This window comes from Chiloscyllium plagiosum, unplaced genomic scaffold, assembly GCF_037043375.1.
Source record: "Chiloscyllium plagiosum isolate Xiang-an unplaced genomic scaffold, Cpla_swu_hap1 HiC_scaffold_16, whole genome shotgun sequence".
NCBI classification, from domain to species: domain Eukaryota; kingdom Metazoa; phylum Chordata; class Chondrichthyes; order Orectolobiformes; family Hemiscylliidae; genus Chiloscyllium; species Chiloscyllium plagiosum.
The window spans coordinates 47,303,957-47,317,559 of record NW_028270154.1 but is presented as its reverse complement, the minus strand read 5'-3'; the positions used below and the strand labels follow the sequence as shown (position 1 = coordinate 47,317,559).

Sequence of the window (13,603 nt, the reverse complement as noted above, 5' to 3'; positions counted from 1 at the left end):
TGGTGGGTTAGGAAATAGAGCTCTCTAGTGTCAGACGACCTTCTTCACATAGTCATTCAGAATTGTATCTCATAACTTTGACATCAATAAGAGAGTTGTCCAGATACATCATTGTGATTTATGTGGATCTCATTATTTCACAACAATGAGCTTTACTTCTCTGAAGTTTTAAGTAACAATTAGAAACCATCATTCAGCTTATAGGTTTTAGTGACTTTGGCATGAATTCATTTTTCAATCTTAACATTGTAGTCTTTATAAAAATAAAGATGCTTTTTGTCAAAAATTCTGAAAACAGCAATCTTATTAAAATTGTCAGACTTTAGATAGGTTCTGCTGCTTATCAGTAAATGTCTATAAAATTAAAGCATCACAAGCTATTTTTGATCCAGTTCCTTTATTGCCAACATGGAATAGGAAAACAACAATATGCTTAAAATATGTGGCAAAGATTTTGATTTGAAGACCTGAACAACATTTTATATTCAATAAAAACATACAAGACAGAATTTTGCCAGCTCTATAGAAGCAGTTTCAGAGGCTTGGGAATGTCAAAATTCTGTTAGTAAACAGCAGGGTGGTAATGCAACATGCCCTACTTCCTCCTTACTTATTCCTTTGGTCACAGTCATCTCACCCGTACTGCCAGCAATGCAATCGAGCTTATTAAGAAGATATTTAATTGAACTTATTATAAGCTTAGCAGCATGAGGCTTCCTCCTCTGTTTGTACCCTGACAAGTGAGAGCAGGCAGCAATACACCAGCAGTTCCAGTGTACAGCTTAAAGAGATCTAAACACTTCCAGCAGAAAATTGCAAAGCTGCTGTGTTTTTATTCACAGCCTTGTTTTCAGTGACGAAGGGCTGGAGATGGATGTTTCTAAATTATCATAATACTTGAGCCTCAGCAGTCATTCGTAAGGGCTGTTGGCTTCCTTTGGAATGGGGTGAGCTGGTTGCAGCTTCCTCTGCCAGAACCAACTCACCATTCCTAATTAGATGGCATTGAGGTGACTTCTAATTGGCCACTTTGCATCCACTTGTGCCTGAAACTGTACAGCCACCTTGAGTGGGTTCACGACCTGGAAATTATTCGACGGTGGGTTCCCAATGCACATGGCAAAATTCCTCCCTACAGACTGGCCTCTCAGAATATTGGAAATGGGGACAACTGCCTTTATAAGAATTTGTTTGTAAAATTGAATGGGTAAAAATTCAAATATTTCAAAACACTTAGATTTGTCCCAATTTAAAATCTACCTCATAATATTAATATCTCTAGATTGTAGTTTTACGGCAAAGCACATAGACCAGCAATAAAATTTATGTAAGTACCTTAAAAACTCAAGTAATTTAATTCTTCATAGTTCCAATAGTTTCTACTCTGATAATTTATTCTTTATTTACAATAATATTATAATAATAATAAAATCTAGACATGAAAATGCTGCAGTAATGTAAAGCAATTTAACATCCCGATATAAATAGATAGTAATGACTATTTCAGGTTATTGTTTATAATTGAATTGGTTTGATTATTTAAGGTTATATAACTTGAAGAGTTTTGGTTTTCTCCAACAATCTGGGAAAAGTAAAACATTGTTCAAGACATGCATAAAGTTTCTAGGAATTATACTTTGCCAGCAGCACAATTAGAAAATAAATAATAAAACAATGATCATTGGTGTGCTGCTTGGAACAATTGCTGAGTACAACAGGTCAGAGGTTAGCACTGCTGCCTCACAGCACCAGGGTTCCAGATTCAATTTCAGCCTCGGGCGACTGTGTGGAGTTTGCAAATTTTCCCTGTGTCTACGTGGTTTTCGTCTGGGTGCTCCGGTTTCCTCCCACAGTCCAAAGACGTGCAGGTCAGATGAATTGGTCATGCTAAATTGCCCATAGTGTTAGGTGCATTAGTCAGAGGGAAATGGGTCTGGTTCGGTTACTCTTCGGAGGGTCGGTGTGGACTGGTTGGACTGAAGGGCCTGTTTCCACACTGTAGGGAATCTAATCTAATCTAATCGAAAAACTATTCTCTTTAATTATACATAGTTCAGTTATAGGTGATATTAAGTTGTTACTCTTAGTAAGATTCAGATAGTTGTTTTGGAACACGGTAATATGACATTAGTGCTTCTCTCAGATTGAAAAAAACAGCATTGCTGGGAGTATGAAGGAAACTTAACATGTGTGATATCAAACTTAAGAGGCTAGATACTGAAAGTAAGGTGGAATAAGGAAGAAAACATTGCAGCACCCAGCACTTACATTACGAAATTACACACCAGAAATAAGCCATTCAGCCCAACTGATTCATCTGCTCTTTATGTTCCCCTGCACAATTTGCCTCGTATTCTGTTCCATCTCCCCAAATAAACATAACTTTCTTTTTCAGACATGCACGTACATAGATTTCCTTTAAATGCATCTAATATTTGCCTCAACTACAGCATGTGACAGCAAACTTCTACGTCCTAAACTGGATGAATTTATTTTTTAGTAGCAACAATCTTATTTGTGACCCTCATTTTGGAATACCCTGAAAGCAGACAGCAAGCAAAACAAACTATACCCTAAATATTGTAGTAAATTGGGAATAAATTCAATTTTGAAGCTTGATTGGCTTGCACAATCATGACAGCTTCATGCATGAAGTTTATCGCTATTACAAAAAAGAATTGCCAGCCATCGGCCAACCTTGCGCAGTACTATAAATATTTATTAATAATCTAATAAAGCACTCTTATTTTAGACAATATCCCACACATAGTAGATAGGATAAGAGCTCCTGAGAATTGCACAGAAATTTGGCTGATATTTGTCACTTGAATTTGATATTCCATTTTAATCTCAAAAGGAATATGGACAATTTTTAAATCTAGTATAAGCATCTATAATTGTGTCAAAACTGAATAGTGCAATATAACCTTGAAAAAAGGCACTAGTAAAAATTACAGTAAAATATATAGATGAAGATACACCACTTAGTGATTTATACTTTGTAAAGTCTGTGGATCATCACTTTTGCTGATCATTAATTGGTCTTCATTTAATAGTTCATTCCAAGTGGCTTGTTCTGGTACAGTATATTCTATTCTCTCCTGTGCCAGATGCTTCAGGATCAGGGTAGATAAAAAATGTGAGTCCATTTGTCCTTCCTCTAAGTCATCTGCAATGTAAAATATATAGATATGCGATTTGAAATACATATAAAATGCAATGTTATAAATATCAAAGAACTGTTGATTCAGGGACAATAATAGGAATTGTTTCTTCAATGGAAAACCACCTTCTGTTTAGTGCATTTTACATTGTTGATATCTACTGGTTGCTTCCAAGAGGTTTGCATCCTCACCGTCAAGTCTGTTGTTATCCATTGTGAATGAATTTATTGGCACTCAGTGGTATTATTCACTCCCGAATTAACATTAATATTAACAGTAACATTAATAGTTCCATCAACTATTCCACCCATATTGTCACAGCACTGTTAGACCATTTATTGCCAAATCCTAAACAGGCCCTACTTTTATTTTTGTTCAAATACCTCAAGTTTTTCTGTTCCCCTCAGATAACGGTGGCACAGTGGTTAGCACTGCTGCCTCACAGCGCCAGAGACCCAGGTTCAATTCCCGCCTCAGGCGACTGACTGTGTGGAGTTTGCACATTCTCCCCGTGTCTGCGTGGGTTTCCTCCGGGTGCTCCGGTTTCCTCCCACAGTCCAAAGATGTGCAGGTCAGGTGAATTGGCCATGCTAAATTGTCCATAGTGTTAGGTAAGGGGTAAATGTAGGGGTATGGGTGGGTTACGCTTCGGCGGGCCGGTGTGGACTTGTTGGGCCGAAGGGCCTGTTTCCACACTGTAATGTAATCTAATCTAATGTAATCTAATCTAATGTAAGATACAAATGTATGGGATACAGCACAAGTGAGCCAACTGGCCATTTAGCTCACTGCACCATTTAATACAATCATGGCTGATTTAATTGTAACATCAACTCCACATGCCTGCCTACCCTCAAAGCATCTTCCACTTCACTTGCCAAATGTCTACCCACCTCTGCCTTAAAAAAATGAAAGACTGTGCCTCCAACACCTTTCAGGAAGACTGCTGATGCTCTGTGAGAAATAGGTCTTCTCAGCTTTACCTTAAATAGCAAAGCTTTTAATTTAAAACAGACCACTAGTTTAGATTCTCCCACAAGCAGAAGCATCCTTTTCATATCAAGTCACACAATGCCCCTCAAAACCTTTTATGTTTCAACCAATTGCTTCTTCCTAATCTGACTTATCAAACCTTTCCTCAAATGACAACATACCAATACAGGTGTTAGGCTAGTAAACTCTTTATGAATTCATTCCAATGCATCTACTTTCTTCCTTCAAGAAAGAGAGCAGTAACACTCTACTTTTGTATGCATTTCCCTTTGCAGTAACAATAACATTTGATTAGCTTTCCTATACTTTCCTTTTGCAATTCACTCTCTCCGAAAAACGTTCCTCTCTAGTCTTGAGCAGATGTCCTAAACCCTGGCATCTGGTATGCATTACAGCCTTCTGGACTCTTGTTCTTTGCTGGAGAGAACATTGTCAGTTCCCCTCACTGTATTGTCCCCTACTTCCACTACATTCCACTTTGCTGCCCCACTTGCTCATCGACCCTGCAACCCCAACTGTCAGCAAAACAAGCTGAACCTCAAACCTGTTGGACAATTGCAAAGGCTGAGATTTCTAGTGCATGCATCCTGGATCCCCTTACCTGCCTCACTTGCAGTCATACTCATCTGTCCAAATCAGAAGATCTTATTCTAAAGGGTATGACTGCCTCTTGGTCCAAAGCATCCAGGAAATTCTCTCCCACCCTGATATGTTACAGTGTCTTAAGATCACCTCCAACTCAAACTCTGAGCCCACACTCCTACAAATGCAAGTGCTTCCTATTGGCGTTTTGCCCTGGGTCAGACTGGCATCCATGAGGTCCATATGCTGCAGCTGTGGCACATTGACATTCCTGCCACCTGTAAGTTTATTTTTTTTTTTATAGATATTTTTATTAGAAATTTAACATTTTTACAAGTTTACAAAAATAAACAAAACTCTCAGATATAAACATTGATATACAATTAGCTCAAATATACAATAGCCAAAATTTGACAACAAAAAAAAACAAAACAAAACAAAACAACAAAACAAAAAAAAACCCAAAAAAAAACAACAAAAAAAAACAAACAGACAAAACTCAACTATCTACTAATCTAACCTACAACTAACCAGGGTGTATATTTAAGTCTCTTACATGCTCGGGATGTGTTAACATCAGATATGATAAAACCCGTATTCGTGCGGGATTCCTCCCCCGAGGGGCCGCGGACCAGCCAGGTTCGTAGTCTCAATTAAATAAAAGCCCTTGTTAGGATAGCCGAAATATCTGTATTTATGTAATTCAAAAAGGGCTGCCATATTTTATAAAATAATTCGGTCTTTCGGTGCACCATATTTGTAAGGAAGTCAAGGGGAATACATTCCATAATTAGTCTGTGCCAATTTGAAAGTCCAGGGGGGCCCTCCGCCACCCAGTTCATCAAAATATTTTTCCTTGCACAGAAAGAAAGAATAGAAAATAGTCTCTTCCCGTACGTGTCCAGGGAGGGAAAGTTCGAAAAGCCCAAGAGGAGAGATACGGGGTCCACTTTTATTTCCGTTCCTAAAATTTCTGTCAGGGTACTTGCTACTTTAGTCCAATATCCACGGATCTTATGACAGGTCCATAAGCAATGTACAAGAGTGCCCACCTCTATTTTGCATTTAGGACACATTGGAGATGCTCCTGCCTTAAATTTTGCCAATCGAACCGGTGCTATATGGGCCCTATGAAGTATCTTCAGCTGGATAGCCTGGGTTCTGTTACAAATAGTAATTCTTCTAGCATTTTCCCAGATATCATTCCACGTTTCTGTGGAGATTTCTAGTCCCAGATCCTGATCCCATGTTTTAAGCAGATTATCCATATCTCCCGATACTTCATCATGTAGCAAATGATAAATATTACTGACGGAAGATACCCCCACTGGTCGTAGGACACTACATTCTCTATCGGATTTATAAAGACTATCTAATAACGTAGTCTTCTTCTGTATAAAATCTCGAATTTGGAAGTATCGAAAGAGGTCTCCATTGGGTAATCCGAATTTCTGACGCAGCTGTCCGAAAGACATCAGGACCCCATCTTTAAATAAATCCCCAAGACATGAGATACCCCTGGCTCTCCAGAGTTTAAAAGTGGCATCTGTTAACCCCGGTTGGAATCCCCATGCTCCCACTATCGGTGCATAGGGGGATGTTTTATGTGAATTACCCTCATTTTGCCGCATTATATTCCAAGCCTTGATTGTATTCAGTATTATAGGGTTTTTACAGTGATCTGTAATGATTTTCCTCTTGTCTGAGAATAAAAGGTTAATAAGTGGGTATTTTACTTGAGAAGCCTCGATGTCCAACCAGATTGATTGTGGATCAGACAAGACCCAATCAGCTATATAACTTAATAGGGAACTTAATTGATATTTCCTAAAATCTGGGAAGTCCAATCCACCCCTTGCCTGTGGAAGCTGTAGCTTCTTCAGCTTAATGAGGGGTCGCCTATGGTTCCAGATAAAGGAACTCAGCCAGCCGTATAATTTACATAAAGCTGTCCTCGGCAGCATCACCGGAAGCATTCTCATAGGATATAGGAGACGGGGCAGGATATTCATTTTGATTAATGCTATTCTACCCAGCCAGGAAATTGGCAGGTCTCCCCATCGCTGGAGGTCCTGCCTTATCCTTTCCAATAAATACACAAAATTAGCCTTATACAACTGACCAAATACTGGAGTAATAAAAATGCCTAAATATAAGAAACCCTCCAGGGACCAGCGAAAGGGAAAAAGGGAACCGTCCGCTAAGCGGGGTATCACAGCAAGGCCACCCATTGGCATAGCTTCCGATTTTGAAAAATTAATTTTATAGCCTGAGAATGCACTAAATGTATTAATAGCTTGGATTAAGCGAGGTATGGACATCAAAGGGTTACTGAGGAATAGAAGAACATCATCTGCATAAAGGGTAATTTTATGTTTACCTGTACCAATCCTTGGGGCCACTATGTTAGGATCAGCTCGTATAGCTTCTGCTAGTGGTTCAATTATTAGCGTGAATAACAATGGCGAGAGGGGACATCCCTGACGGCAGCCCCTACCCACACTGAAGCTATCCGAGCCTAATCCATTGGTAACCACAACTGCTTTGGGATCACTATACAATGTTGAGATCCATTTGGTAAACACCTGTCCAACACCAAACCTCTCCAATGTGTAAAACAAATATGACCATTCGACCCTATCAAATGCCTTTTCCGCGTCTAATGAAACCACTACTCCTGGTATCTTTCCCTGATGACAAGCTTGAATCATATTCAGAGCCCTTCTAACATTATTGGATGATCTACGGCCCTTAATAAACCCCGTCTGATCCTCCTTTATAATATGTGGCAGTATCCTTTCTAATCTCAGTGCTAACGTTTTAGAGAGGATTTTAAAATCTACATTTAGCAAGGATATTGGTCTGTATGATGTACAATCTTCTGGGTCCCTTCCTTTTTTGAGGATAAGAGAGATATTTGCCTCTTTCAGCGAAGGCAGGAGACAGCCCTGACTATATGCATAGTTATACATGTCCATAAGTGGATCAACCAGTATTTCTGTAAATTCTTTATAGAATTCAGCTTGAAAGCCATCTGGGCCCGGCGTCTTACCATTTTGAAGGTGCCTAATTGCATCAACTATTTCTTGGGGTGTAAGAGGAGCATTTAGGACCGATACTTGTTCCGGAGTTAGGTCTGGAAAAGTCAAATTTTTAAAAAATAACTGCATCCTCTTCGTCCTATCTTCACAATCCTGTGATTTATATAACTCAGAATAGAATTTTCTAAAGGTCGCATTAATCTTTTTATGATCATGAGTCAAAATACCCGTACTTTCCTTGATAGACATAATCGTCTGAGGGGCCTTTTTTTTCTTTGCAAGAAATGCTAAGTATCTACCCGGTTTGTCGCCATATTCATATAATCTTTGCTTTGCAAATAATATTTCCCTCTTAGCCGTTTGAGTAAGTGTAGTATTTAGAGCTGTCCTAAGAGCTGTAATCCTTTGCAATTTAATAATAGAGGGTCTATCAGTGTATGCTGTTTCAGCCGCTTTTAAGCGGGCTTCAAGCAAACGCTGTTGTTCTCCTTTTAATTTCTTCTGGGTCGCTGAGTAGGAGATGATCAAGCCTCGCGTGTAAGCTTTGATGGTCTCCCACATCATTGACGGGTTGCTAGCTGTACCTGAATTAATTTCTAAAAAAGTTTTAAATTCTTGAGAGAAGTACTTTACAAATTTACTATCTTTCATTAAGAAGGGGTCCATACGCCAATGCCGAGGGGATGTCCCACTGTTCCTCGCCTTAGTTTCCATATATACAGCAGCGTGGTCAGAAATTGCTATATTACCTATTTTACAGGATGATATGGAATTTAAAAAAATTGAGGGGGCAAAAAACATATCAATTCTGGTATGACATTTATGTGGATTAGAGTAGAAAGAAAAATCTCTACCCTGTGGATGAAGACATCTCCATACATCTACTAATCCTAATTCTTTGTTCAGATCCATCAATTGTCTAGATCTGGGAGATACTCCTGCAGTACTCTTGGGAATCCTGTCTATTTCCGGATCCATAATACAATTAAAGTCTCCCCCTATAATTATATGACGGGCATCAAAAGCCATCAATTTTGAGAAGGCTTCTGTTATAAATTTAAAGGGGTGTGCCGGGGGGCAGTACAAATTTAAAATCCCATATTCCTCTCCATTTATGAGAGCTTTAATCAAGATATATCGTCCAGATTCGTCTTTTATCTGCTTTAGGATTTTGAAAGGGAAATTCTTCCGAACAAGAATAACAACTCCCCTGCTTTTTGAGCTAAAAGAAGAAAAAAAGGCCTGATCAAATCCGCCCTGTCGTAATTTCAAGTGTTCTTTATCTGATAGATGTGTCTCCTGTAGGAGAGCTATATCAACTCTTTCCTTCTTAAGATTTGATAATATTTTCTTCCTTTTAAGTGGCGAATTACTCCCTTTGACATTCCAGGTGCACCACTTAACCGATTGATCAACCATAATCCTCTGGGCCAATCCGAGACCCCTCGGGAGGGGGAACCCTATCCAGAACATCCCGAGCATGGAACATGTAAAATTTACAAAAATAAACCCTCTTTAATACACCCACAACAATACAGTAAAAAACTATTTCTAAATAAAAAAAAATATAAAACGTATCTAAGTGGAGACTTTCCCCCTTGTTCCCAGGGGGCATCACTTCCTCTCCAAAAATCCCTCATATCCTCTCCCAACCAATGCCCCACCCTTGACCCAGGCACTCCTCAATAAAGTGAGGAAAATTCAAATATAATACAAAGCTAGAGTTAACAGTGAGCACCCCACCCCCACCCCTACCAACACCTGGGTATATTTGGTAATGTTAATACCATATATAAACATATAACTATAAAATTACCAGTTCAACAAATAATAATTAAATATGATAATACAAAATAACGAAGGGAAAAACAACCCCGCTCCTAAAGACAGAGGTAAAATCGAATAAGGTAACCACCTCCCCCCACCAACATTAACCAAATCCCCCAACTTATATATACATATATATACATACACATACATATATATATATATATATATACATACATACATACACCCCTCATATATACATAAAATAATAACAGAAAACAACTCCAAGGGGGGGGCGGGGGGGAGAAAATCAAATCCCTCTCCCCTCCCCCCATAATAATATTAAGCAATAAGGTAAGAAAAAAAAAAGGGAGGGGATATAAACCAAAACGGGGGGGGAAGGCAGACCAACATCCATTATGTCCTACAGTTTATCTAAGAGAGTCCAAGAATTCCTTAGCCTTTTCTGGTGATCCAAAGTTATATACAGAACCTTCATGGTTAAAGCGTAACATCGCTGGGTAGCGTAAGGAGTACTGTACATTTAAGTCCCTTAAACGCTTCTTCGCCTCGTCGAATGCTTTCCTCTTTCGAACCAGAGCCGGGGAAAAGTCCTGAAATAGCATGATCTTAGATCCTTTGTAGATCATAGCTTGGGGGTCTTTTCCGAGATTTCTAGAGGCTTCTAGGAGTATCTGCCTCTCCCTGTAGCTCTGCAGCCGGAACAGGACCGGGCGTGGGCGCTGGTTCAAGCCGGGCCCCCGTATTGCTACCCGGTAGGCCCATTCCACCCTTACCTGGCCTGATCCAGCTTGCAGATTTAAAAGTTGTGGCAGCCACTGCTCCAGGAATGCTGTAAGCTGGCCTTCCTCTTCCTGCTCGGGAAGGCCCAGCAAACGAATATTTTTTCGACGACCTCGATTATCGAGGTCGTCAATATGATTTTCCAAGGTCCGGACTCGCTGCTCGAGAGTCCGGACCTGATCCACGGCCGATTGAGCGGTTGTCTCCGAGGTCGCGGCCTTTAGCTCCGCCCCTCCGACTCGGCGTTGAATTTCTTCAATTTCACGGTCGTGCTTCTTCAGCGCGGCCGACAGCGACTCCCAACGATTCCTGGATTCGACGATAAAGGCATCGATCTTCGAGTCAAGCTTGGAAAGCATTTCTGTAAGGCTTGCTACTGTAGGTAAGTCCCCCGGGGCGGCTGTGGACGCCTCTGCTGCAGCTGGAGAGTGTGGGGGAGGGGTTGCTGCTTGCTGAGAGCTGCGGGCTCCCTTCCCTTTAGTCATTTTAACTTAGGATAAAGTTGCTTAAATGTAGCTTAAATGTAATATTAAACCACTAATTCAGTTACTAAACTATTATAAATGATTTATAAATGATTTGGTGAGCTTGGTAGGGGGTAGGTGACCCACTGTGCCCAAGTCTTGGGAGGAGCACTATAGACTCAGTCTTACTGGGTCGCCGCCATCTTGGATCCCCCTGTAAGTTTATTTTAATTAACTGCTTAATCATTTTATTCACTTAAGTGTATTTTCTCAAAATAAATTTTATTAACCTTACCACCAATTCCCATACTATCCAGGTCTTAGGAATAGAACAGACTTTAACCAGTCACCAGATACTCAATAAACAGCTAGTTCCTTCCTCAGTACTAGAGTAAGAAACAACCTGTAGAAGGTGAAAAAGGTGCTTTCCATAAGTATGTCATTTCAACTGCTCCTCAGCGGAGAATGTGTAAAATCTTAAGCTTTAGAATTTGAGAACTAAAATAGGAGATTTTAGTTAACTGCATACAAAATTAGATTTCTACAAAGAAATTAAAGCTCTTTTACTCACAATTGCCAGCATCTACGGCTGCTCATTTCAAAATCCTACTTGTATCCTATCCTTAAAGATGCAATCTTAAATTTTCACAAAATCTCTCCTTTATTCTCTAATTCCTAATCAGTTGATGACTTCTATTTACACTGAACACTCCTAGTTCTCCTGTTATCCAAGCCACCTATTCTATTAGATTCTATGAGCACTGCCCCACAAGAAATCATCCAGCACCTGAAGACGACCCTGGAGCACCCACCGAACAGCATCCCAGTCCTCCCATCACTGCATCCCATTTCCTGCATCCTCAAAGTCAGGTTTCCACCTGCTCTGCAATACCCTCAACGATGCCTTTTGGGACCATTTCTCTCTCATTCCTGCATGGAATTAAGACCTTCATCCATCTTGAGGTGGACCATGCACATGATGACATTAAATCTCTTTCCTCTGCCAATACATGCTGCCTTCCTTTACATAGGACAGCCTTCTCCAGGCACCCTGCTTCACTTGGCCAGACTCTGTATCACCTTCAACTGGTGTCACCCAATCCCAATAATACCTGTTTTGAAAACACTTCCCTAAGAGTACAAATCAATGGCTACTCACTTTAAATCCAATTGATACACACTTGCTGCCTGTCACTTATATCCAGTCATGAATCTGAAGGCACGCATTTCATATGCACAGAAAATTTAATTGGGAAGGGAAATAATTCTGGTGACATGGCCTTTCATGAGAATACATGACATGCAAATGCATGCAAGAGGGCTTCATGATGTCTGTCATTTTAAAAATTGAAATGCTGATACCAGGAAGCTAATTTTGGGATTCCTACACAATTAAATTCCCTGACCCATCGTGCTACATTTTTCTGGTGGGATCACAAGATTTTACCCTGGATGTATGGCAAGGGACATAGATAGGGTAAGTGAATGAGTAAACATTTAGAATATGGAGTATAATGTGACAAGCTCTGAAGTTGTCCACTTTGGCAGACAAAAAGACAGAAATGCAGAGCGTAGTGATTGTAACAAGGTCAGCTAGGTGGACATCATGGAACATGGTTCCCCGATTGCTGTTAACCTAATCCAAGCAGGGAGCCCTGGCTGACAGATAAGGAGTGTCAGGTAGCTTGTTCACACTAAGAGCTGGCTGTGAGAGCTGGATCAAGGTCAAAGACTCTCCACGTGGGTGACTTGGTGAGAGGATATCGGCCTCTGTGGACGTATTTCACAGAGTATTATTTAAACTGAGTGAGATTGCAGAATGCTGCTGTACAGAATGATTTGGGTGTTCTTTTGCATGAATCACAAAATGTTAGCATCCAGGTACAGCAAGTAATTAGAAGGAAAAATGAACATTGATTTTTCACTGCAAGGGGATGCAAAATGTAAATAAGGAAGTCTTGCTACAGCTTCCTAGGGCACTGGTGAGGCAATAACCTAGACTACTGTGTACAATGTCATGATAGCAATAAAATACAAGGCCATAAGATTTTGGAGCAGAATCAGGTATTTCGGCCCATCAATTCTGTTTCATCATTCAATGAAATCATGGCTGATCTGCTAATCCTCAACTCCACTTTCCTGCTTTATCCCCATAATCCTTGATTCCTTTACTGGTTAAAAATCTATCTTAGCATTAAAAATACGCAGCCACTCAGCCTCTACAGTAAAGCATTCCACAGATTGATTGAGAGATGGAATTCCTCCTCATCTGTGTTTTAATGTGCAATCCCTTCATCTGAAATTATGCCTTCTGCTCCTGTATTCTCCCACAAGGGAAATCAACCTCTCTGCATCAAATATGGAACATTAGTTTTGAATTCCATCATCAGATTTTAATCTCTCTGACTTTAACGAACTGAGATGGTACAAGATCAGTTGACCACGTCACACATATTAGTTACAAGCTGCAAGAAACTAACATGAAATAACTAAAATCATCTAAACTTGAACTAACATTTTATCAAAAGACTCAAACTAGTCCACCCACTCAGGTATGAAAAGGTCCTCACTTATCTATATTTTACATGTTAGAGATGAAAGGCATCATCAAGTTTGGAAACAATGGACTCTGGCATTGAAGTACAGAAACCAGCTTGTATTTCAGGAAACTGCACTATGCAGAACAGGGGAGATGGATTTCTAACATCAGTATTTGAGAAATTTCTCTCACTTGGCATCTCAAGATTGATAAAACCTTATGGCTCAAGCTATCCAATAAACATTCAAC

At 39.9% G+C, this 13,603-nt stretch overlaps 1 protein-coding gene across 1 annotated transcript in view; it reads right to left on the bottom strand.

Moving 5' to 3' along the window:
- Positions 1–386: 386 nt before the first annotated feature.
- Positions 387–13,603, bottom strand: part of sting1 (stimulator of interferon response cGAMP interactor 1) — a 40,365-nt gene continuing 27,148 nt past the window's right edge. The window contains exon 7 of the mRNA XM_043703695.2: positions 387–3,169. Within this exon, the coding sequence (XP_043559630.2) occupies positions 2,985–3,169 (185 nt within the window). The 3' untranslated portion in view covers positions 387–2,984. The remainder of the gene's footprint in view (positions 3,170–13,603) is intronic.